The following is a 22897-nucleotide window of genomic DNA, read 5'->3' as shown; positions in this document are numbered from 1 at the left end:
GAAATATTAAAATATTCCGAAATACGGAATCATCCGTTATCCAAAATTCTCCTGGTCCCGAGCATTTTGGATACGGGATACTCAACCTGTAAATAAATATTGCAGAGCCAAATATAAGCAACATAATATACTTGCAAATTTGTAATGTATGTAAATATATACATTTGTCACTGAGGTGCCTGGGAAGGGGATATGTTAATTAATTGTTCTACTAGACCCATACTGACATTTTGGGGGTGTGCAATGCCGGATCACGGCTGTCGAACCCTCCCGACAGCCGTGATCCAGGCCAGTTTACGTTTTGCCTGACTGAAAATCGGCAGATGGGATTCAATGTCCCGCCTGCCAATTGGCAAAAAAGTGGGTGTGTTCGCGTAAACGGTTGTTCTGCGGCCGGGAGCGCAACCATCCACGGCCGTTATCGGCCGAACTCGCCCAGCTTCTTCTGAATTCAGGCTCGTTCTGCCGTGATCTCTCTTCAATGGTGTCGGCAAAGCGAGACCCACCGCTATTTCCCCGTTGGAAATAGTGGCGGAGCATTGCATACCCCCCATCGCCCTCTGTAAGACGTCCTATGTTAATTTCTTCCATAGATGGTTGTAATTTCAGTATGCTTTTTTTATTTGTAATATTTTCTATATTTACTGTATTTCATTAGAAAAGTACAATTTCCTTGGTATCAGCATTGTTGGACAGAGTAATGAGCGTGGGGATGGAGGCATCTACATTGGCTCTATCATGAAAGGCGGAGCAGTGGCGGCTGATGGAAGGATTGAACCAGGCGATATGTTATTGCAGGTACTTGTTGTCATAAAGATTTTCTATTGGTGGAATAATTATGGTGTTTGGAAATGCTTCAAGAATTAGACTGAAAGCTTTGCATTGAAATTTCAGAATTGAACCAGTCACTAACCTATTCAATTGTGTGTAATATCTACAGGTCAATGACATAAACTTTGAAAACATGAGCAATGATGATGCAGTCAGAGTCCTTAGGGAGATTGTGCACAAACCAGGGTAGGTGTACATTGAACAGCAAGCAAAGGATCCTACAAAGATTTTTCTAAAATTGTGTGTGTGTGTGTGTGTGTGTGTGTGTGTGTGTGTGTGTGTGTGTGTGCGCGCGCGCACCACATTGTATCATGTGGAGAAGTCTTGAAATTATATTCCACCTTTTCTTTAACAGACCTATCACACTCACTGTTGCAAAATGCTGGGACCCTTCTCCTCGGGGATGTTTTACATTACCCAGAAGTAAGTTCAGATTCTGTCATAAATTGTGTCTGGACCATATTATGTTACTCCAAATAACCAATTTCCTCCACACTTTAAAATAGCTATTATGATATTAATATTTACCGTATATACTTGAGTATAAGTCGAACTGAATATAAGCCGATGCACCTAATTTTACAAAAAAATACTGGGAAAACTTATCGACTTGAGTATAAGCCTACGGTGGGAAATGCAGCAGCTACTGGTAAATTTCCCTGTATAATAATAGCAGGACACCACAGGCTGCTCCCCCTGCAGAAGAGCAGGACACCACAGGCTGCTCCCCCAGCATGGGACACCACAGGCTGGGGGGGGGGCGCTGCTGACCTACTCCAGCTTCTACTCAACTGGGGGGAAGAGGGGTCGTGCAGCTGCCCCACTGAACTGCTCCAGGGAGGTAGGTAGGGCTCCGCACTGCTGATCAGCTCCGCGGGGCATCCGCTGCTGACTTGCTCCTGCGTCCACTGCTGGCTTACTCCAGTCCACGGTGCTGACCTACTCCGCTCCGTATTGGCCAGGCCTCCTGCACTAGACATGTCCTCAGTGCAGGAAGCCGGTGGCCATGTTGCCGTAGCCATGACATGTTATTAAAGCCACTGACTTGAGTATAAGCAAGGGGGGCTTTTTCAGCAAACAAAAAGGGCAGAAAAATTCGGTGTACACGAGTATATACGGTATTCTATATAATGTTTTTTTTTTTCTTCTTAGATTAGTATCTGGGTTACTGCTTTCACAAAATATTTATGTATTAAAGAAGAAAATATAATTTGGCTAAGTGTCCTATTAATGGGGTACACTGCATATGTATTGGAGATGATTATTATAAAATATGCTGTACTTGTTGTTTTGTTATATTGTGTATAAGCTGTTACACACTATCATTACCTTCTGGTGCTTCACTTTGCACCCCTTATTTCTACATTGCATAGCTCATTTCCTATGTGGGGTTTGTTTAAACGTTGTTGCGCTGGCCACGCTGTCTGAGTCCGGCCAGTCGGTCTGACTGGCCCTCTCCCCTCAATGCTCTGGGGCACTTATTGCATCCCCTATTTCTCCTTACAGTTCATTCTTATTCTCTCAAGTCTGACTTGCTATCTTTGCTTCTCACCAGGTGAACCAATCAGGCCTATTGACCCAGCAGCTTGGGTTTCTCACACAGCAGCAATGACTGGTACCTATCCAGTTTATGGTATGAGTCCATCCATGAGTACAATCACTTCAACCAGCTCCTCCATTACCAGTTCTATTCCTGAAACTGAGCGTAAGTAGTGTCTGATTGCACAATGCCTTTATTAACATTTACCAGTATTCAATGCCTCAGATTCGCCATATTTTACAGCGAATCTGGCAATTTGCCAGGGTAACTGCAAATTTTCTCTCATAAAAAACAATTCGCCCTATTCAATGGAGACAATTAGCTAAAAATGAACAGCGAATATCTGTCTATTTGCCGTGTGCAATTCGCCGGTGGTGTTCAATGGGGTTTTTAGTCAAATTCACCGAGAGTGTATTCAATGCTCAAATGGAGAACTGCTTTCTCCAGTGATTTTCGCCATGTTTCACCGTTTTTCATTCGTCATTGTTTTTAGGTGAACTGGAATGTGATCTTTTAAAATAAAGGTATTTTTTTTTTTGCGTTTTTTATTTTAGGGTGTCAAAAAAAAAAACTGATTTTTTTTTTTTCTGTGAAGGGGCATGCTATTTTTATTCATGTGCTTGCAGCACATGAATATATATTAAATTTATGGTACTTGTTTCCTAGCACGGCCACACCGATTCAGATCGGGGTGGTCGTGTCGGAAAAATCGGGTCGATCGCATCGCATGCGATTTGGTCGCATGCGATGCGATCGACGCGACCGACCGATTTTTGACCCGATTTTTTTCATTGAATCCAATGTAAATTGGGTTCCTGGGACCCAATTTTACATTGGATTGAATGAAAAAAATTCCCAACCCCCCCAAATTTAAGCGCGTTAACCCCAGGCCACGATAGACGCCAACCCGAAGCGTGGCGAGCGCAGCGAGCCCGTGAGGGGCGGCGGTACGCGTCCTCCGACCTTTTCATGCCCTACTATCCACGTCGGCGTGGAGTGAGAATAGAATAGTGTGGCGAGCGCAGCGAGCCACCGAGCCCGAAGCGTGGCGAGCGCACGCGGATACCTTCACAGGTAAACGCGTCCCTTCGCGGGCTTCACAGGTGTCCGCGTCGCCACGGACACCTGTGAAGCCCGCAAGGGGACGCGTATAACTGTGAAGGTATCCGCGTCCCCTCGCGGGGCTCGCTGCGCTCGCCACGCTTCGGGCTCGGTGGCTCGCTGCGCTCGCCACACTATTCTATTCTCACTCCACGCCGACGTGGATAGTAGGGCATGAAAAGGTCGGAGGACGCGTACCGCCGCCCCTCGCGGGCTCGCTGCGCTCGCCACGCTTCGGGTTGGCGTCTATCGTGGGGTGACGACGGGGACATCTATAATGTGAAATGGGTCATATTGGCCCATTTCACATTTTTTCACATTTTTACAGCATTTCAATGTTAAAATTTTTTTTAACATTGAAGCCTATGCAAAAATCGGGTGCATCGCGTCGCATCGCGTCGGGACCAATGTTAATGGTCCCGACCGACGCGATGCCCCCGATATTGTCTCCTAGCCGGCAAAATGGACCTGATTTCAAAAGAAATCGGGTCCATCGGGGGTAATCGTGTCCCTTAATTAAGGGACACGATTACTTAAGATTGTGGCCGTGCTAGGAAACAAGTACCAAATTTATTTATTTTTTCGAAACAATTTTTTTTCTTATTTTTACACATTCGCCAGCAGGGGGCCGGGAGCCGCTCATTAATATTCATATATTCACTGCACTGTGGTCCCGATTCTTACATATGCAGGATCGGGACCAGTGAGTGCAGCAGCTACTATCCCAGTCCCCTGCCAGCTCTTGGGGGGCTCTCCCTGTGTCCCTGCCAGCCCTCCTTCACCCCCACAGTGTCTGGCGCAGGCAGGGAGGCTTCCATCTCCCTGCCTGCCACCGGCTACCTGCGGCATTCGGCGGGGGGTTAAAATTCGCCGCCAGGGGCAGCGAGCCCCTGAGGCATTGAATAGGGGATAATGCAAAGACTTTTAAACACCAAAATAAACTTTCCACCAAAAGTTTGAAGATACACAGAAAGAAAAAAAAAAAACGTGTCACGCTAAGGGATCCCACACAAATATAAAAGTGAATTCACTACCCCTTACATCAAATTTTCTGTAGATTAGGGGGTTCAATATAAATCCTGGAGACGATTCTGAAACAACTCAGAAAGAAGGAGACATAGTGCAGATAGTAAAAACACCATGCACATTTATGATTTTGATATCCCACTCACATATTGGGTGATATTATAAAGGCAGAATATGGACACTGAGGTCCTGCATAGATCACTCTGACCCGGTATTGAAGTGACGATTCAATAAGTACCTACAACTTAGAAAATATATGATAGTGCAACACTGTATGGTTAAAATAACACAGGTTTATTACATGTTTGCACTCACATAAAACAATTTAAAACCGGCATATAACACAGGAAGGACCCCATAGGTCTGAAAACACGTTTAAGCCCAAACACCACCTTACTGGACCCCACGGAAGACGCTTTGGACTCTGCTTGCTGTACTATCTATCAGCTGTCTTGGAGGAGCCGGCACCGCGAGAATAAGCCTGCAGCAAGAATTATCCCTGGCTGATATCCATTTATCCAGTTATACATCAGTACACCCGCTGTGGTGTTATATGCCTGTTTTAAATTGTTTTATGTCACTGTGTTTTATGTCACAGTGCAACCCTGTAATAAACCTGTGTTATTTTATCTATACAGTGTTGCACTATCATATATTTTCTAAGTTGTAGGTACTTATTGAATCGTCACTTCAATACCGGGTCAGAGTGATCTATGCAGGACCTCAGTGTCCATATTCTGCCTTTATAATATCACCCAATATGTGAGTGGGATATCAAAATCATAAATTTGCATGGTGTTTTTACTATCTGCACTATGTCTCCTTCTTTCTGAGTTGTTTCAGAATCGTCTCCAGGATTTATATTGAACCCCCTAATCTACAGAAAATTTGATGTAAGGGGTAGTGAATTCACTTTTATATTTGTGTGGGATCGCTTAGTGTGTCACGGTATTGTTTTTTTCATTGAATAGGGGGTGAGGGAGGGCTGGCAGCGAATGCACCAGCCCTCTGGAACCCGGCGATTGTGCAGCGAATCCAAAACGGGATTCACTGCACAGGGCGAATTAGGGCATTGAATACCTGCCATTGTCTTCAGGAAGACATTGGCTACTATAACAATTAAGATATATATCTGTATAGTGATTGTGGATAACTGTCATGACGGCCATCCTGCAGGAGAGGAGGACTAAAATGATCTGCCACTTATGGGTCCATTTTACTAGTATTACAGTATTTTTTATTTTTTTTACAAGATAATTATAGAACACATGGTTTGTGTTCCACACTTAGGATCATGCAAGTTTTCCTAACATTTTACCTATGCTCCTGTATTGAGCTAGTCACCTAGGGGATGATAGCTTTGTTATAGAATCAAATTTCCAATACTACTGTTGTCACTTTTATTCACACCAGTGTCTATGGAACATGGATGGTACTTACACAGTGTTGCATCCAGGTTGTTTAAGCTCCTGCTATATGAGTACGTTAGAAATATGTGAGTTGTGTTCATAGATCGTCCCAGCACTTTAATCAGAACTTTGCATTTAAGTATTGCCTGGGACTAAAGCATGCAGGGGATTTAATTCCCTTTGGGTCAGTAGCTTTGCTCTGTTTTAGTTCCTGGCAAATTCTCTACCCACATTGATGCACTACTTGATGTTTTCATCCAAAATGTGCTTTATTTTGTCTCCTTACAGGCTTTGATGACTTTCACCTATCCATACACAGTGACATGGTAACAATTGTAAAAGCAATGAGCTCCCCAGAGTCAGGGCTGGAAGTACGGGATAGGATGTGGCTTAAGATTACCATTCCCAATGCTTTTATTGGTGAGTAAGTAAATATTGGCTAAAGCAGAGGTGAATCGATCAAAAAGATGATTTATGCAATTAGCCACCACAGAAAGGTAGACCACAATTAATTGTAGTCCATTATCGGATAAGGGCTAATGCACTCAATTTAAAGGGCCCCACACACAGCACAATTTTCAGGCATTTTCTGAGCGATTTTACTAAATCACTCAGAAAATCCCTGAAAATGCATGTAAATCGCTGTGTATATAGCCCACACAGCGATTTACATGCGCGCACCCGCCGTTCTGAATCTGCCCAAGATTCAGAACGGACGGGTTGTACAATACAGAGCAGTCGCTCAGAAAGCTCCTGCTCATCTCCTGCATGTGTGGGCGCGGGCAGATGAGCAGGGCTGTTCTGAGCGACTGAAGCCCCGCTGAACGCCGCCCGCATGACACCGCCGCTGCACCTGAGAGGACGCACCGCCGCCGACGACGACATCAGGCACTGCCGGAGACCACCGCCGAGCCGATGACGTCACACCGCCGGAGACCGCCGCCGCTCCTGATGACGCCGCGGGACAGAGAGGCCGTGATGCTGGACTCCGGAGTAGGTAAGTATATATTTTTTTTTTTCACTGTGCCACCAATGTTTGGGGGGTGAATATCTGGCTCAGGGGTTAATTATTTAGCCCTGTGCAGCAACACTATGCCACCAGCGTACTATCTTTTCATTATATATAACATCTATTTCATATCTCCACCAATATATATATATATATATATATATATATATATATATATATATATATGTGTGTGCGTATATACACACAGTGCAGTCTGATGGCATTGACAGTAGTGACAGATTTGAGATCTCCCGTGCTGAATCTCCCAATTTGAATCTCTGACACAAATCTCTCTGTATGTGGCTCATTGTCTGAAATGAGCCACAAGAGTGAAATCTCTTGTGCTGAATCTCCCGTTATGTATCTCTGGCACACATCTCTGCGTATGTAGGGCCCTTAAGTCTGCTCCGGATTGTTAATAGCAATTGCATAGGAATGCAGGCTTGGGCACGTTTGGTTGGAAAAGCAGGTTCGTTTTATAAAAAAATAAAAAATAAAATAAAAAATTCTGGATTTAATTGCACTAAATCAGGTACTTGTGTATTATCACGGCGCCCCCGATTTCCATCGCAGGGCACCGATTTTTAATTGTACAGGCACCCAGATGCCTTATTACCATGTTAAATGCCCCCCCCCCCCCCGACCCGATTTTTAATTGTATACCCACCCTCATGGGTCATGAGTATGTGAAATGCCCCCCATTGTTAACACAACCCCACTATGAACGCCAACCTGAAGCGTGGCGAGCGCAGCGAGGGGCGGCGGTACGTGTCTACCAACTTTTTCATACCCTAACTATCCACGTCGTTGTGGAGTTGATCTTATAAAGTGTGGCGAGTGCAGCGTAGCCACCGAGCCCGAAGCGTGGCGAGCGGACGCGTATACCTGTGAAGTAATGCGCGGGGCTCGGTGGCTCGCTGCACTCTATAAAATCAACTCCACGCCGACATGGATAGTGAGGGTATGAAAAGGTCGGAGGACGCGTACCGCCGCCCCTCGTGGGCTCGCTACGCTAGCCATGCTTCGGGTTGGCGTTGATAGTGGGGGGCCGTTAACAATGAGGGGGCATTTTACATGTTTATTACCCATCAGGGTGGGTATACAATTAAAAATCGGGTCTGTGGGTGCCATTTAACATGGGACTCAATGGCAAATTGCGTTGCATCGCATCGCATCGCATGCCATTGTAATGGCATGCGATGTGACCCGATTTTAAAATTGTATACTCAGCCCGGAAAAAAGGCTGAAATCGGGTCCATCGCATGCCATCGTATACCTTAATTAGTGGTATGCGATGCGATGGGCGCCGTGATAATACACAAGTACCCTAAATTATATTAGTGTTTGTTCAGTACATGTGGCCTTATAGATTTACTTTGTCTTTCCAACCTCGGCATACTGTGCATTTGCCTCACCCCCGAACCTCAGTGATAATTATCTGATCTTTTTAGCTACTGTTAAACGCGAATTGGCTAGGAAGAGATAGCTAGCTAATTCAATCCTCCCAAGCACCTCACAGACCCTGCCACCTGCTACATTTCCTTATACAGGTTGAGTATCCCTTATCCAAAATGCTCGGGACTAGAAGAATTTTGGATAACGGATTATTCCATATTTGAATTATGTATATTGAGGTATCTTGCATTTATGGTGTACAAGCACATGGAATATACAAATATATATTTTATTTGTGCATAAAACAAGGTTTCAACAGATGAAACCAAGTTTGTGTACTAGCTCAGGAACTGAAATTGCAATAAGCAATCATTTTCTTGCACATTTTTTGTGCCAGTTACATATCATGCCCCCAGTAATGCTGTTACAGATGATCATTTTTTTATTCACTCTCTGGAATGTATGGGTTTTGGAATAATTTGGATAAGGGTACTCAACCTGTATCATAACAAGAATGTCTTAGTAATCCAGAGGTGCCCTGTAGTGATCGCTGGGACAAGTTTTAACTTTACAATGGAAATTGTTTTGTTTTCAGGTTCTGATGTGGTAGACTGGCTGTATAACCATGTGGAAGGCTTTACAGATCGCAGAGAAGCAAGAAAATATGCCAGCAACCTCCTAAAAGCTGGATACATCCGTCACACAGTCAACAAAATAACTTTCTCGGAGCAGTGCTACTACATTTTTGGAGATCTTTGTGGCAGTATGTACCAATCCAGCTCCTTAGTTTCTTGCAATTCATCTGCTTATGAAGCCCAGCTGTCTGCTTATTCAGAGTTGGGTGCGATGTGATGCTGGGTACACACCAGAATGATTTGGGCTCAATTCCTCAATTTCTTACAACCGAATGTATGTAAAGAGAGCAGAATCATACCTGTTTTCACTACGGTTCCGATGCGCCTCCGCCGGTTGTGCATCGGATTGGAGATTTTATTTACTGCAGTAAATATTAACCAATCTACATGTGACTGGGTACCGATCGTGTGCGAATTGTGTGTATACCCCCATTTATTGTGAGACCATTGTGAGATTTCAAAGGAAATTGTTTCACGATTGTCGCACAATCATGGTTGTCCTGGTGTGTACCCTACATTAGAACTGGGAGCAAAGCCAAAATAGCACATAACTGTGCAGGTGGAGCAGACTGAAGCTGCGTATACACTAGATGGCATTACAAACAATATGGCTGATAACAACGGGTTCTGAGCAACAAATCATTCACATTGTTGATGCGTGTTTCAGCTGGGCGATAGTAGCTTCTATTAATCTTTTGAACATGCAGGAACATTTGTTAACGACAACATTCACCTGGATATGACCACTGAGTATCTTTTGCAAAATTGAACAGTTGCACAGCACTGTTTGCCTGGGAGTTCAGAGGCAATTGTTGATGACATTGCATTATTTACAAGTCGACTAGTGTGTGCAGACATTTAGTTTTGGGAGTAGTGTCTAAGATCTAATGTCGGCCATAAACCTTAAGATAATCTGTCACACCTACCAACCAACAGTTAAGATAAATATCTGGTAATATATATAAATCCCTGGAATTCGTTGAGACAAATTGGTTTAAATCAGTTTGAGATAAACAATTTGTGTGAACAACAGTTTTTATCTGTTTTATGGTGTTTGGGAGCAAATAGATGATTGAGTTGAATCCATACATTACCAGGCTAAAGGCCCCCATACATTAGGCCGACTTGTCCTAGGGACAAGTCGGACCCAATTTACCTGCGAGCCGCCCGGCAGCTCCCCGGGAGGCTCACATACAATTTGGCACTTGATGTGCCATTTTTTACATGGGATAAATCGCATGCGATTTATCCCATGTTAAAAAAAACCCGGGGAGCTGCAGGGCGGTGAGGAGTAGTGGGGGCGGGCAACGGCAGTAGTGGGGGCGGGCAGCGGCGGCTGCGGTGGTGGGGGCGGCCAGCGGTGGTGGTGGGGGCGGCCAGCGGTGGTGGTGGGGGCGGCCAGCGGTGGTGGTGGGGGCGGGCGGCGGGTGCGGTGAGCGCTGCTGACCTGGCCGGGCAGTGTACTTACACATAGCAGCAGCGGGGACGGGCAGCGCAGTGGCGGCTATTATATTTAGAAAATACTTGTCAAATGACCGGCCGCTCTCTGATTGGCCGGAGAGCTCTCAGCCAATCAGAGAGCGGCCGGTCATTTGACAAGTATTTAAAAAATATAATAGCCGCCACTGCGCTGCCCATCCCCGCTGCTGCTATGTGTAAGTACACTGCCCGGCCAGGTCAGCAGCGCTCACCGCACCCGCCGCCCGCCCCCACCACCGCTGGCCGCTGCCCGCACGCACCACCGGCCGGCCAGGTCAGTCAGCCGGTGCTCAGGGACCCGCTGCCCGCCCGGTGTCTGCATGCATATGCCTGTCAGGTGGCAGGCATATGCATACAGGGAGGTCGGACGTGATCGTATGTACAGACCGTCCGACCTCCCTGATCCGGTCCGATGCGCACGGGACCGCGCATCGGATCAGATATCACACACATACGAATTTGGGTCGATTTCATCCGATTATCGGCACCAAGTGCCGAAATCGGATGAAATCGGACCAAAATCGCATAGTGTATGGGGGCCTTAAGTTTCAGTGTAATAATAAAGGCGTGCAACATTTGTTGACTAAATGCAAAAGCCACTAATATTTATCCTGCATGCAAAATAAATAAACTGTATTTGCACTCCTTACATTGCAATATGGTTTGTCCATGTGCACAGTTACTTGTTTTGCTTTGCTCCCAATGAGGCCCAATGTGTGGCTAAACACAAGTATAAATACACCTAGGAAAAAGTTATATCTCACTACCAATGCAAAGATGCACCCCCTTCCACCTTCATACAATGTGTTCAGATGTGCCAGGAGACATGAGCTGTAACTTCACGTTGTATGAAAGATTTGCAAAAGCACAGGACACAATTATAGTAAGTGGACGGAGTGTAGACCAGGGTTATTCAACATGTCACACACCATCTGTGGTGGAACTGTACACATCAGCATGCCCCTCCACCTTTTTCGCCTGTTGAAAGCAAATGGAACAAGACAAAAAAACTTTTTCCCTAATAAACATCAGCAGCTTCCCAAAGGAGTGTTTAGTACACTGTAATCCTGCTGTTAGAATGCATTCTCAGCAGTCATACAATATTGGCATTATTGGGTGTGTCTTAGATGTGTTCGGTGACACTGACATGGAAAGCTCTTCATCGTCAGCTAGCAACTTGCACCACGGGCCAAATACCACAAGTCATCACCCTCCAAGCTTCTTGGGACAGCTTTTGCAGTAATACACTCTTGCTGTGCTTTGGCCACATCAAAGCACACCCTCTTAGTTATTTTTAGTCCCCTTGGAGCAGGGCTGGGCAACAGCGGCCCTCCAGATTTTGATGAACTACACATCCCAGGATGCTTTGCATTAGTTTTATTATGTGGCCATGCTGAAACTGATGCAAGGCATGCTGGGATGTGTAGTTCATCAACATCTGGAGGGCCGCTGTTGCTCAGCCCTGCCTTGGAGTAAGTGTTAAATGTGTCTTGAGTCTTCATGGTAAAAGACACGCACGTGCAAAAAAAAAAAAAGAGCAGGTTGTGGGGAAAGGAATATGCCGCTTGCTTTTATGTCACTCTGAATTTGATTCTTTGTCTTTCCATCTACCTTATCGGTTCTGCTGCACATGTTGGCCTCTGTGATATGTTTGTCATATGATGGTATTACAGATGGCTTTCTTTTTTGTTATCCTTCAGACATGGCAAACCTTTCCCTGAATGATCATGATGGCTCCAGTGGAACATCTGATCAGGACACACTGGCTCCTCTTCCGCATCCAGGAGCTGCACCCTGGCCTATGGCGTTTCAGTACCAATACCCCTTGCCTCATCCTTACAGTCCACACCCAGGATTTCCAGACCCTACCTATAGCTATGGAGGTGGCAGTGCTGGCAGTCAGCACAGTGAAGGTAATGCTGAAATACTCACAGATGCAGAACACTTTAACAATGTGCTTTTTTTGCCTCAATTCATTGTTAAGTAACCATAGCATGTACTCTTATCAATTAAGTCACGGTTTCCTAATTTATTGCTGATAGTATGTGTTCAATCTCTTGTGGTAATGAAATTGTTATTTAAGAATGATTTTGTTAGTTACAGCACCTTTTTTTTTTTTACTACATTTTTAAGGGCTTTCTCAATTTTTTAGTTAAATTGTCCCTTACTACTTTGCTTTTAAAAATAAGAATTACAGCAATGGTTTCCAAACTTTTGGGAATCACACACTATAATATCAGCATTTTTCTGTCATGGCACCCCTAGGCCAATACTTTCTTTTTGAAACCTGGGTTCAGTATTGAACCTGGGTTCAGTTATAAGGTGGTGGACAGGGTTATATTGTATGAAAAACAGTTTTCATCAGAAAGGTGAAAGCACCCTGGAGTGCTGCTATGTGTATATCTCTGTGGGCCACTACACTCCCACCAATACCATATACAAACAAAAAATGAAAAATACACTTCAGCGCTATCCAACAATAAGGTGAAATCCTTTTTTTGATATTGATTGTAGTCCCAATGGACCTGATATTTTCACGGTGGAACGTAAGGACTCCTACTGACCTCTATAGGGGTCCCTATGTTCACATAAAGGTATCTTTATGTATATCACCCGGGAAAATTCTTCTTCACTACACAAGTTCCTGAGGTATGGAATCACTCCGCTACTGACCTGTATATAAGGCCCTATTTGCACATAAAGCTATCTTTATGGCGGAGTCCCCAACTTCTGTATCACTCGGTAATCAATTTCCATAAACCATATGCACACCAGAAGCCACGTGGATCAACACTCACCCCAATAAGAGGCCCTATTTTCACCAAAAGGTTTCTTTGGCCTTTTTTTTATATTACCGGAGAAAGAAAAAAAGACCAAAGAAACCTTTTGGTGAAAATAGGGCCTCTTATTGGGGTGAGTGTTGATCCACGTGACTTCTGGTATGCATATGGTTTATGGAAATTGATTACCGAGTGATACATAAGTTGAGGACTCCGCCATAAAGATACCTTTATGTGCAAATAGGGCCTTATATACAGGTCAGTAGCGGAGTGATTCCATACCTCAGGAACTTGTGTAGTGAAGAAGAATTTTCCCAGGTGATATACATAAAGATACCTTTATGTGAACATAGGGACCCCTATAGAGGTCAGTAGGAGTCCTTACGTTCCACCGTGAAAATATCAGGTCCATTGCGACTACAATCAATATAAAAAAGGATTTCACCTTATTGTTGGATAGTGCTGAAGTGTATTTTTCAGGGTTATATTATATGACTGGCATCCATTTACGCTGGTTTGGCTAAGTCGCTTAGATAATGCCCCCACATCGGTGTGGGTGTGTGTGTGTGTGTGTGTAGTTGCTATAGCGACAGCAATGCGCGTCCCCATGTGTTGCTGTCACTGGTCAGTGACCATCAATCTCGCTGGTCACCAGTGTTCTCCAAAAACACTGGGGCTGTCGGCTCGCTCAGCACACAGCGCTGACAGCTTGCGCTGTGTGCTGAGCCGACCTAGCGTAGCTATGAAGCCCTGCACACGTTGGCATGTGTGTAGGGCCTAATATTTTACATAACAGACTGTTTATTATACCATTTGAGAACAGCACCACTGCCTTTCTCTTGACAGTGTATATACCAGTATGTTTTTGCTGTATGGGAGGATGTTTGTTCACCAGTGGGAACAGACAAAATGGGGATTAAATATAAACTCCAACTGCTAGCTCAGCAAATATAAACACTGTATTCATACTGTATGACTGCTTAATGTACAGTCACACTGTTATACATGAGGACATTTTTAGTCTTTTGATTTAACAAAAACTGATTAAAAAAAAATCATAGTATTGTTCTGACTGAAATACATTTGTTGCACATATAAGCAGGTATTCAATGCCGTGGGCGAGTGGTGACAGCGAGCAGAGCTTCCTGCTCGCTGTCACCACTCACCCTGACAGTATTCATCTCACCCCCTCATAAGCCAATTCCCACTCGCTCCATTTTTTGAGCGAGGGGAAATTGTCGTATGCGGCTCCTGAACCAGCGAGACTCGCGGCTAAATACAGCGGGTTTCCTGCATTAGCCGCGGGTCTCGCTGTTTTGGGGAATTCTCGCCGTCCTGTGACGCTGAGGATTTCCCCAGAACATTGAATAGAGCGAGCGGCCGGCGCGGGGGATAAACAGCGAGGATCGCTGGTTTTCTGCAATCCTCGCTGTTTAACCCCCTCGCTGGCTGCCTGCCGCGGCATTGAATACACCCCATAGAATAGTTTTGTAAAAATACAATACACAAATCTTCAATTAGGTCGCTTTGGATGAAAACTTCCACTGAAGACAATATATTGCCCTTTCGGATTTTTCTTTAACGTTCAACATAATATATATATAATTTCCTTTACTTTACACAGGTAGTAGAAGTAGTGGCTCCAACCGCAGCAGTACAGAAAAGAGGAAAGACAGAGACCCAAAGACTGGTGACTCAAAGTCTGGAGGGAGTGGAAGTGAGTCTGATCACACCACGCGCAGCAGTCTGCGCAGAGACAGAGCACCAAGTGAACGCTCAGTGCCAGCAAGTGAACACAGCCATCGGAGCCATCAGAGCCATCACTCCATAGCACACAGCATCCGGAGCCACCACACGCACCAGTCTTATGGTCCCCCTGGGATTCCCCCACTCTATGGTCCTCCAATGATGATGATGCCAGCACCTCCCCAAGTCTTGGGGCCCCCAGGAGCGCCACCTGGTCGCGATTTAGCCTCTGTGCCACCTGAACTCACCGCTAGTAGACAGTCTTTCCGCATGGCCATGGGCAATCCCAGTGAGTTCTTTGTGGATGTTATGTGAGAAAATTTTACACCTTTTGGCCCTGTTTTTAAGTTCGTGTTTATCTGGAAATACTCTAATAATTATTTACATATTGATACTAAGAACTGAAATGGAGAGGCCAGCACGATGAGCTGTGTGTGTGATGTTCGCACGGACCCTCCCACTTGCCACTAATCCATGCACCTAATCTTTCAGACCCCGCTCCAGACTGTGTGTTTGTGCAGAGGGAGGAAGCTGACCATATTCTTTGCCTGGTTGCTTGGCTTTTGTAACAGATTGATTTTAACCAATTAATATTGCATCTGTCTGAAAAACAAAACTGATAGAACGGATTTACTTATGTATTTACATTTTCCCCCCTTTTTTTACCATTGTGTTTTCTCTCATTAAGCAGCCAAGAATTCGGGGGTCTTTGACTTTCTCTGAGCAAGTTGCCAGTGAAAGTGCTTGATCCTCAGTCGGAGGGTATCCCTTCCTTTCAGCATGTCATGGCGTCATTGTGTAGATGAGGAGAATTCTTGCCACAGGAAGATTTTTTTTTTTTTTTTTTTTAAGTAGAAGACAACGGACTGGAGCGAAGCACCACAAGCCTTACACATTCATAAACCCACAAAGAACATGACCCTTTTTACCCTTGGAGTGCCATGATTTTTTTTTGTATTCTCTATAATAAATAGAACAAACCTTGTACTCAGTACACTACGGTTATAAGGAAGTCTGCTCTCACAGCGCTCTGAATTTAAAAAAAAAAAGGTACATATTTTTGGAGTGTAGTTGGATCTTAAGCATTTTTTTTTTTTATGTTACAAATTTCCTGCCAGCAAAGCTTGCAATGTCTTATTGTCACTATGTTGTACATCATACTGGCAGCAGAATTAATACCTCTTTCCAGGAGATGTGGTTATCTTTTAGCTGTCACACTATAAATATTCTTGCTCCGCACAGATCTTTTGCTGATGTCACAGGAAAGGTGCTAGTTTCTTTTATTTTATTTTTCCACAAACCATATTTCTAATCCTCTGGCAGCTGCCCCAAAACACTAATTTAAATAAAGGCACAATAGGGGCCCAGAGGCATGACAACAGATTGTACTTTCATTGACTTTGTAACTGATCTCAGACTCTGCATAAAAGCAACAACATGACTCAGTGGACAGTGCAAAATGGCACAATGGCAGAATATTGATAATATGCCTTAGCATCTGCCCAAAGGGAGATTGTTTTGTACAGCAAGGTCTGCTCCCAATTTCTAGGTTCGGCAATGGACTGAACCATTGCTACAATTCTGGTGTCTGGGAGCAAACATTTAAACAACTGTGAGCAGGAGCCTTTTTGTTTTCCATTGCTTTGTTGCACTGAGAGGTTTCTGCTGCAATAAATCTACACACATTTTACATATTGTCATATATTCTTCTGACTGCTCGTGCCCTTTTTTTATACAGATACTATTGTACTGCAGCATACATTGAAAGGCATCTTGAATGTGAAGGCTGGATTAAGTTACATGCAATCATTTACTCAAGGGTGTAACTACCATAGGTGCAGGGAGTTCAGCTGCTGTGGGGTCCACAGCTGAAAGGGGCCCACATTATCTGGCATAGTAATGTCTGCTACATACATTTTTCACCATTGGGTGGTACATAGGGGCCAATACAAACATTTGCTATGGGGCCTACATTTATATTGTTACGCCACTGAATTTGCTGTCTTGGAAAAAGTGCAGCATCCTCTGGTTTTTAACACCTGGGGCTGTTCAATGACAGCTCATTTTCCTTGCACAGTAAAGTAACCTGCTACTGCACATAACTCCTACTATTCGGGTAAGTTCCTGTGCCTACAGATCTGCAACACCTGTGATCAGGGAGGTTAATATGTATTTTTATTTGAGCCTCCACACTTAAATTGGATAGCCCTAGCCGGTCAATTAGCCCATGGTAATTAACCAAAGCTAATTGAACTTTGGCACTTCGAATCACAGAGTGACTTTATGAAATTGGCATACTCTTATGTTAAAATTCCCTGCTCCAGGTGATCATTTAAATCTATGCATTTAATTTACACAACATATACCTTTCAAGTCATACAAAACTATCTTTATGTTCTCATAATGTTCTCATATTTTTTTAGAGCACAACGTTAAGGTGACAAAACACATTGACATAATATCTGAATTAAATGTTGCCATTTTGTACAGACTACTGTTCTGTATTTGTTTGAAGATGTTACATTATCTGAAGACAGCCTACAGCAGGCATGTCCAAACTATGGCCACCCAGCTGTTGCGAAACTACACATCCCAGCGTGCCTTGCCATAGTTTTAGTGTTCCCTAATAGCAAAACTGTGGCAAGGCATGATAAGACTTGTAGTTTCACAACAGCAGGAGGGCCATAGTTTGACTGGCTTACAGCCTTAAAAATACTCAAACCACATGGTCAATCAATAACTGTATAATGTAAGAGTGTGAAACTTTTCACAGATGAATTTTAGGGTCTGTGACTATATTGTAGTATAGTTGTTCAACTTGCACCTGGTTTATAAGAGGTGTGTTAGGCTAACCTGTAAATAATCACTTATGAACTGGCCTACAAGACATTTGTTTGCATGAACATGCCCTTGCTGAAATTTGCATTTGTCAAAAAGGGATTCACATCCGTTTTGTCTTTTAATTTTTGTAAGTGCAGAGACTGTGCATTCTTTTAATTGGATGTGCTAATTTTCTGAGCCCATGCGGTGTGTGAATTCATATAGGATAAGTTTCCAAAGCCGATGTATATTTATGGAGACAAAGGTCTGAACTGAACCTTGACTGTTTGTGATGATAATTAGCTGTAGCTTTGGACCAGGTTATTATTCCCCCAGTCACACATAATACACTTTTGGACACTTTTTTATTACTGTAAACAACAGCCTGCTGTATAAGTGCACATTCCTGCCCTAATAGCAGAGCTACACAGCCCAGGTCATACTGGGATGCGCACGTTTACAGTACCTCAAGGAGCCTTATGTTGAATATCCTTGCTGTACATTAGGGTATGGGTCATTGGGTCAACCAACTTAATAAGGTTGACTTGCATTGGGTTGACCACTGTAGGTTGAGGTGGCTTAGGTTGACACCTGAAATAGGTCGACATGCCTACAGTTGATGTGAATGCAAGGGTGACACAAGCATCAGGTTGACAGCCAAAAGGTCGATATGGGTTTTTCATTTTTTCACAAATGTTGGCCTAGTCGACATGGACATCGTCTAAGTGTACCGCTGCGTTTACCATGCTTCGGGCACGGTGTCTTGCTACGCTCTGCACACTTCTATTCTACTTCCGTGCCCTAGTGGATGGTAGAGCATGAGATGCAGCCTGTCGGCACATGTTGGCTCAGAAAAAAGAAGTGAAAAACCCATGTTGACCTTTTGACTGTTGACCTAATGCTTGTGTCTACCGTCCATCTATGTTGACCTTAGGCATATTGACCTATTTCAGGTGTGGACCTGAGCCATATGGTCAACTTCAGTGGTCAACCCAATGCATGTCGACCTTTACTGAATCAACCTAATGACCGTATCCCATATATTCTCTTTGGCAGGTCTAAATGGCTGTCATAGAAGCTCCAGCAATATTGGTGTTTCTTTTCCTGCTGCATTATGTTGTGCCAAATGGACACCGCCCGATGAGGGCAATTTAATGTATAGTGATAGCTGCAGGTTGCCATCATTTCAACCATTTCACAAGCAACTTGCTGCAACAGAAATTACAGATTTACCTTCACAGCCTATAAACGTGCACAGCAGAATTTATGTAGCTCTATTGGAGTTCTTCACAGTGCATTTATTTTACACATTGATAATTGTTGAATTTGTCCCTAAAGTTCTTACACACACCTATGAATTTGTAAAGGTGCCCACACACGCACAGATCCCGGTGGTGCGATGGGGTGCGCGCTCCCGCGGCACCTCATCGTACAGTACAAAAAGTATGTGCTGCACATACTTTTTGTACTAGCTTTTTATCGCATAGCATCGCATGCACAAGGCATACGATGCGATGCTGTGTGCTAGTTAAGACTTTAATAGGAAGAAAGAAAACGGGTTGTCTTATGGTGGTGCACCATTTATAGAGAATGGAGTCATAAAATATACCTTTTATTATTTTTATTTAAAATGAAGAACACGAAATATGACATACAACATATAACATAGACACAAGTGAAAACAGTGTGTTGTTTTAAAAAGCACGTGCGAGTTCCAGAAGCAATTCCCTCTATTTTTATTATTTCAATGACACTTTATATTTTCTCCTTCAGGTTTTTACAAAAATAATTGAGGAATAATATGTGTCAATCTTAGAATAGTTTTTTGTGTTTTAATGCGTTCTTTTTTTCTAGCAGCCCAAGTAACAGCTACCTGGATGCGATAGTGAGCACTTGTTAGCTTGCATAGGACTACAACTCAATTGGCAGGATGTCTGTTTTTTACAGCTTATTGTATAGCTTTATAATGGATACAAATGTGCTACATTGAGGTCTCAGTAGTTGGGTGTTGTCACTTGTTGGGTGTTGTCACTAGTTAAGCACAGAACGCACGCCGGGATTGATGCGTCTGTGGGCACCATTACACATTGGAACAAATTTAATGATGAAAATGTATAAATCACCACTGTGTACTACCGTTACCTCCAGGGGCAGAACTGCTCTCCAGACCAGCAACTTGTTTCACCTGGCCCATTGTTTCCTAATCTGTGTGCCGTGGCACCTTGGGGGTATTTACAGGGGTGCCTTGTGTTGGTGGTCCAGGACCAATTAAAATGATGTATGATTAATTTGACAGGCAAATAAGTGCTTGTGGCTTTCCATCCCAAAAATTATGTGGACAAATATAAACAAATCTTGTCCCTCGCCACATAATTGAACATAAGGTTGACACATACACACATTTTACTTAATTTATTATTGTTTTCTAAATTTCGCCCTAAGAACATTTTTGGCCTAGGTGCGGGTGGAGTGACCATATTGCCAGCAATTGGAGTGTGCACCGGCGATAAATCGAGGGTGCGTGCTCCCGTTTTTAGCCCCCTTATGATTGCTGGTCGCAGGTGCTTATAGCAATTGCATTGCACCTAACTACATGTGAAGCACCGCTGGCACACACCTATGTGCAACCAGCTGTCGAAGGCATGGTCTATGGGGTGGGCAGCTTGTAGTGCCAGGGTCCAGCCAGTTGGTGGTGGCAGGGGAGGGGGGCAGCTTATACTGGTGGGCAGCGGTGTAGCTAGGTGCCATGGTGCCCGGAGCAAGGGCATGTTTCGCGTGCCCCCCCCCCCCCCCCAATCCCCCATGATTATTGCCGATGATTTGATCTTTACTTTATCTTTATTAAAAACTAAAATCCACCTTGACAGACCGCACAGCAGGGCGGAAGTCAGCCTCCTCCTTCAGGCTACAGCCAGCCGATGAAGTATTGGATGGGGTGCTGGGGCGGTTACAACCACCCTGAAATGGTTGGGTAGGTTCAGCTCTTCCCCTCTGTGGCTGCCCATCTCTGGCCTGGGGCGACTCACTGGGCCTGCCTCACCTGGTGACAACGTGCTGGAGTCGTGTTCTGGTGTCCATCCCTGCACCTCTCCGTCCTCCTTCCCGCGATGGGTCTCGGGCTGGATGCCGGGCTCCTGCACTGCCGGGTATTGGGTGGCTGCTGCTGCTAGTCGGGCGGTCCTCCTGCCCTCTCCGGCCACCGGCTCCCATCCGTTGCTGCTCTGAATCTCTTCTCTTCACCCTGCACGCTGTCTCCCCACACCTGGTCACAACAGCGGGATCAGAGACACTAACGCGGCGGCTCCCATTCGCACTCCTGTCAATCAAGATGGGGGACTCTTCTTCCCGCCCTCTGGTGAACTGGGTGAGTAATCCCCTGGGACCTAGTGTTTGTCCGCTCCCTGGTGTTGCGGTTGCTTAGCAACCTGTTTAACGTTGGCCTCCTGCGAGGCACTGGGTTGGTGGTGCCCTGGCCCAAAATGGGATACCTCCAGGTTGGGGTGCTGGTGGAGGGCGTCCGCAAGCACACAGCTGCTGGGCTGAGACTTAGTGAGCCCCGGACTCCAGTCCCGGCTCACTTGTGAAGGGGGGGGCAGCGCTCGGCGCCCGGAGCATGTGCTTCACTGGCTCTGCCCTCCCTATGCCTCTGCTGGTGGGGTCCATCTGAGCGGCGTCCGAGAGCTTGTAGCGGCAGTTTGCAGAGTGGGATGTGGCTGCTGAATATCATTTGTCAGAACATTTTGCGGGGCGGGATGTTGCTGCGGAATATTTTGGAATTACTGGCTGGGCGTTGATTGGCTGAGAGAATTCTCTCAACCAATCAGATAGGAGGCCGCTGATTGGCTGAGAATTTTCTAAGCCAATCAGTGTCCGGCCAGTCGTTTCAAAATATTCCCCCCAAACTCCTACATTAGCTATGGATATCTATGCTTGAGTCTAGATGGTTATATCATATTCACTGAGTTACTAATTAACAGTCTGATTCATATCTGAACCTTTATTAATAATAGTGAAGTGACAAAAGTCATGGGATAGGCACCTGGTGTAGGTAGACAAAGTGCAGCAATTTGATATGGCATCGAATGGAAGATCGTTGGATAGATTTCCACAGCTTCCACATATTTGATGCTGCAAGTGGACCTTCCTACCAGGCAACATAAATGCTCAATTGCTTTCATTTTGGGGCGAACATGGTTCCATTTGTTGGAACTCTCTACAATGCTTCTTGAACCAGTTCTGAACATCTTTGGACTGATAACTGTACATTATTTTTCAGGAATTTTAGAATACATAAAGTCCATGAAGGGTTGCAAATGGTCACCAAGCACTACAATTTACAGGCTACCTGTCAATGGCATGTTCAGGTGGACCAGCAGACCCATGCCATGTGAACACACTCCACACCATTATGGAACCACCACTAGCCTGCATGGTGTCTTGTTGAAAACTGGTGGCCCTCATGGGTTCTTGGCTACGCCTAAACCTTACTATCAGCTCAAAATAACTGGAACCATGACTTACTCTAATTAGTGATGTCAGGAATCCTGAGTAGCTTAGCCAGTGTCCAAACTGACTCGCTAAATGTTATGGGCCCCATACATCTACAGATCGATTGTCAGATTGGGCTGATTAGAACAAAAACCTGGTAGTATCTGAATGACAGTGACAGTTTTCCAGCATTTCCAAGAAAATGGTCAACTGTCATTTGCTCTCATCCATTACCAGGATTTTGTTCCAAACAGCCTAATCTGACAATCGCTCTGTAGATGTATGGCCAGCTTACTACAAATCATTCAAGTCTGGCCATTTTCAAGACAGAGAACCACGTACTATTATTGTTACAAATTGCTGTACTATGATTTTTGGAACTTTTCTGTGTATGTATACAGTATATCAACACACACTGCAGACACACAGGAACTGTTGGCACTCTCCTTTTCATTTGCTGTCCCCGGTCTCCTGCACAGTCCTTTAAAAATAACCGGGCAAATGCAGATAACTAACTACACAACACTAAGTACAATAACTGACACAAGGCAGTGGATAATAAATCAATGTTTAAATTTATTGAAATTCAAATGTATACACTGAATAAAAAGTATTTTGGAAAAAAGAAAAAGAAAATG

At 44.5% G+C, this 22897-nt stretch overlaps 1 protein-coding gene across 1 annotated transcript in view; it reads left to right on the top strand.

Moving 5' to 3' along the window:
- DVL3 (dishevelled segment polarity protein 3) overlaps window positions 1-16641 on the top strand; it is a 93417-nt gene extending 76776 nt beyond the window's left edge. The window contains exons 8-16 of the mRNA XM_083177425.1: window positions 659-798; window positions 941-1017; window positions 1187-1254; window positions 2387-2536; window positions 6196-6327; window positions 8907-9074; window positions 12126-12338; window positions 14830-15240; window positions 15643-16641. Of these exons, the coding sequence (XP_083033551.1) occupies window positions 659-798; window positions 941-1017; window positions 1187-1254; window positions 2387-2536; window positions 6196-6327; window positions 8907-9074; window positions 12126-12338; window positions 14830-15240; window positions 15643-15674 (1391 nt within the window). The 3' untranslated portion in view covers window positions 15675-16641. The remainder of the gene's footprint in view (window positions 1-658; window positions 799-940; window positions 1018-1186; window positions 1255-2386; window positions 2537-6195; window positions 6328-8906; window positions 9075-12125; window positions 12339-14829; window positions 15241-15642) is intronic.
- Window positions 16642-22897: the final 6256 nt, after the last annotated feature.

The sequence above is a fragment of the Crinia signifera genome, chromosome 3 (assembly GCF_055691185.1).
Source record: "Crinia signifera chromosome 3, ASM5569118v1, whole genome shotgun sequence".
Taxonomy (NCBI): domain Eukaryota; kingdom Metazoa; phylum Chordata; class Amphibia; order Anura; family Myobatrachidae; genus Crinia; species Crinia signifera.
This window is presented reverse-complemented; position numbering and strand designations above follow the sequence as displayed.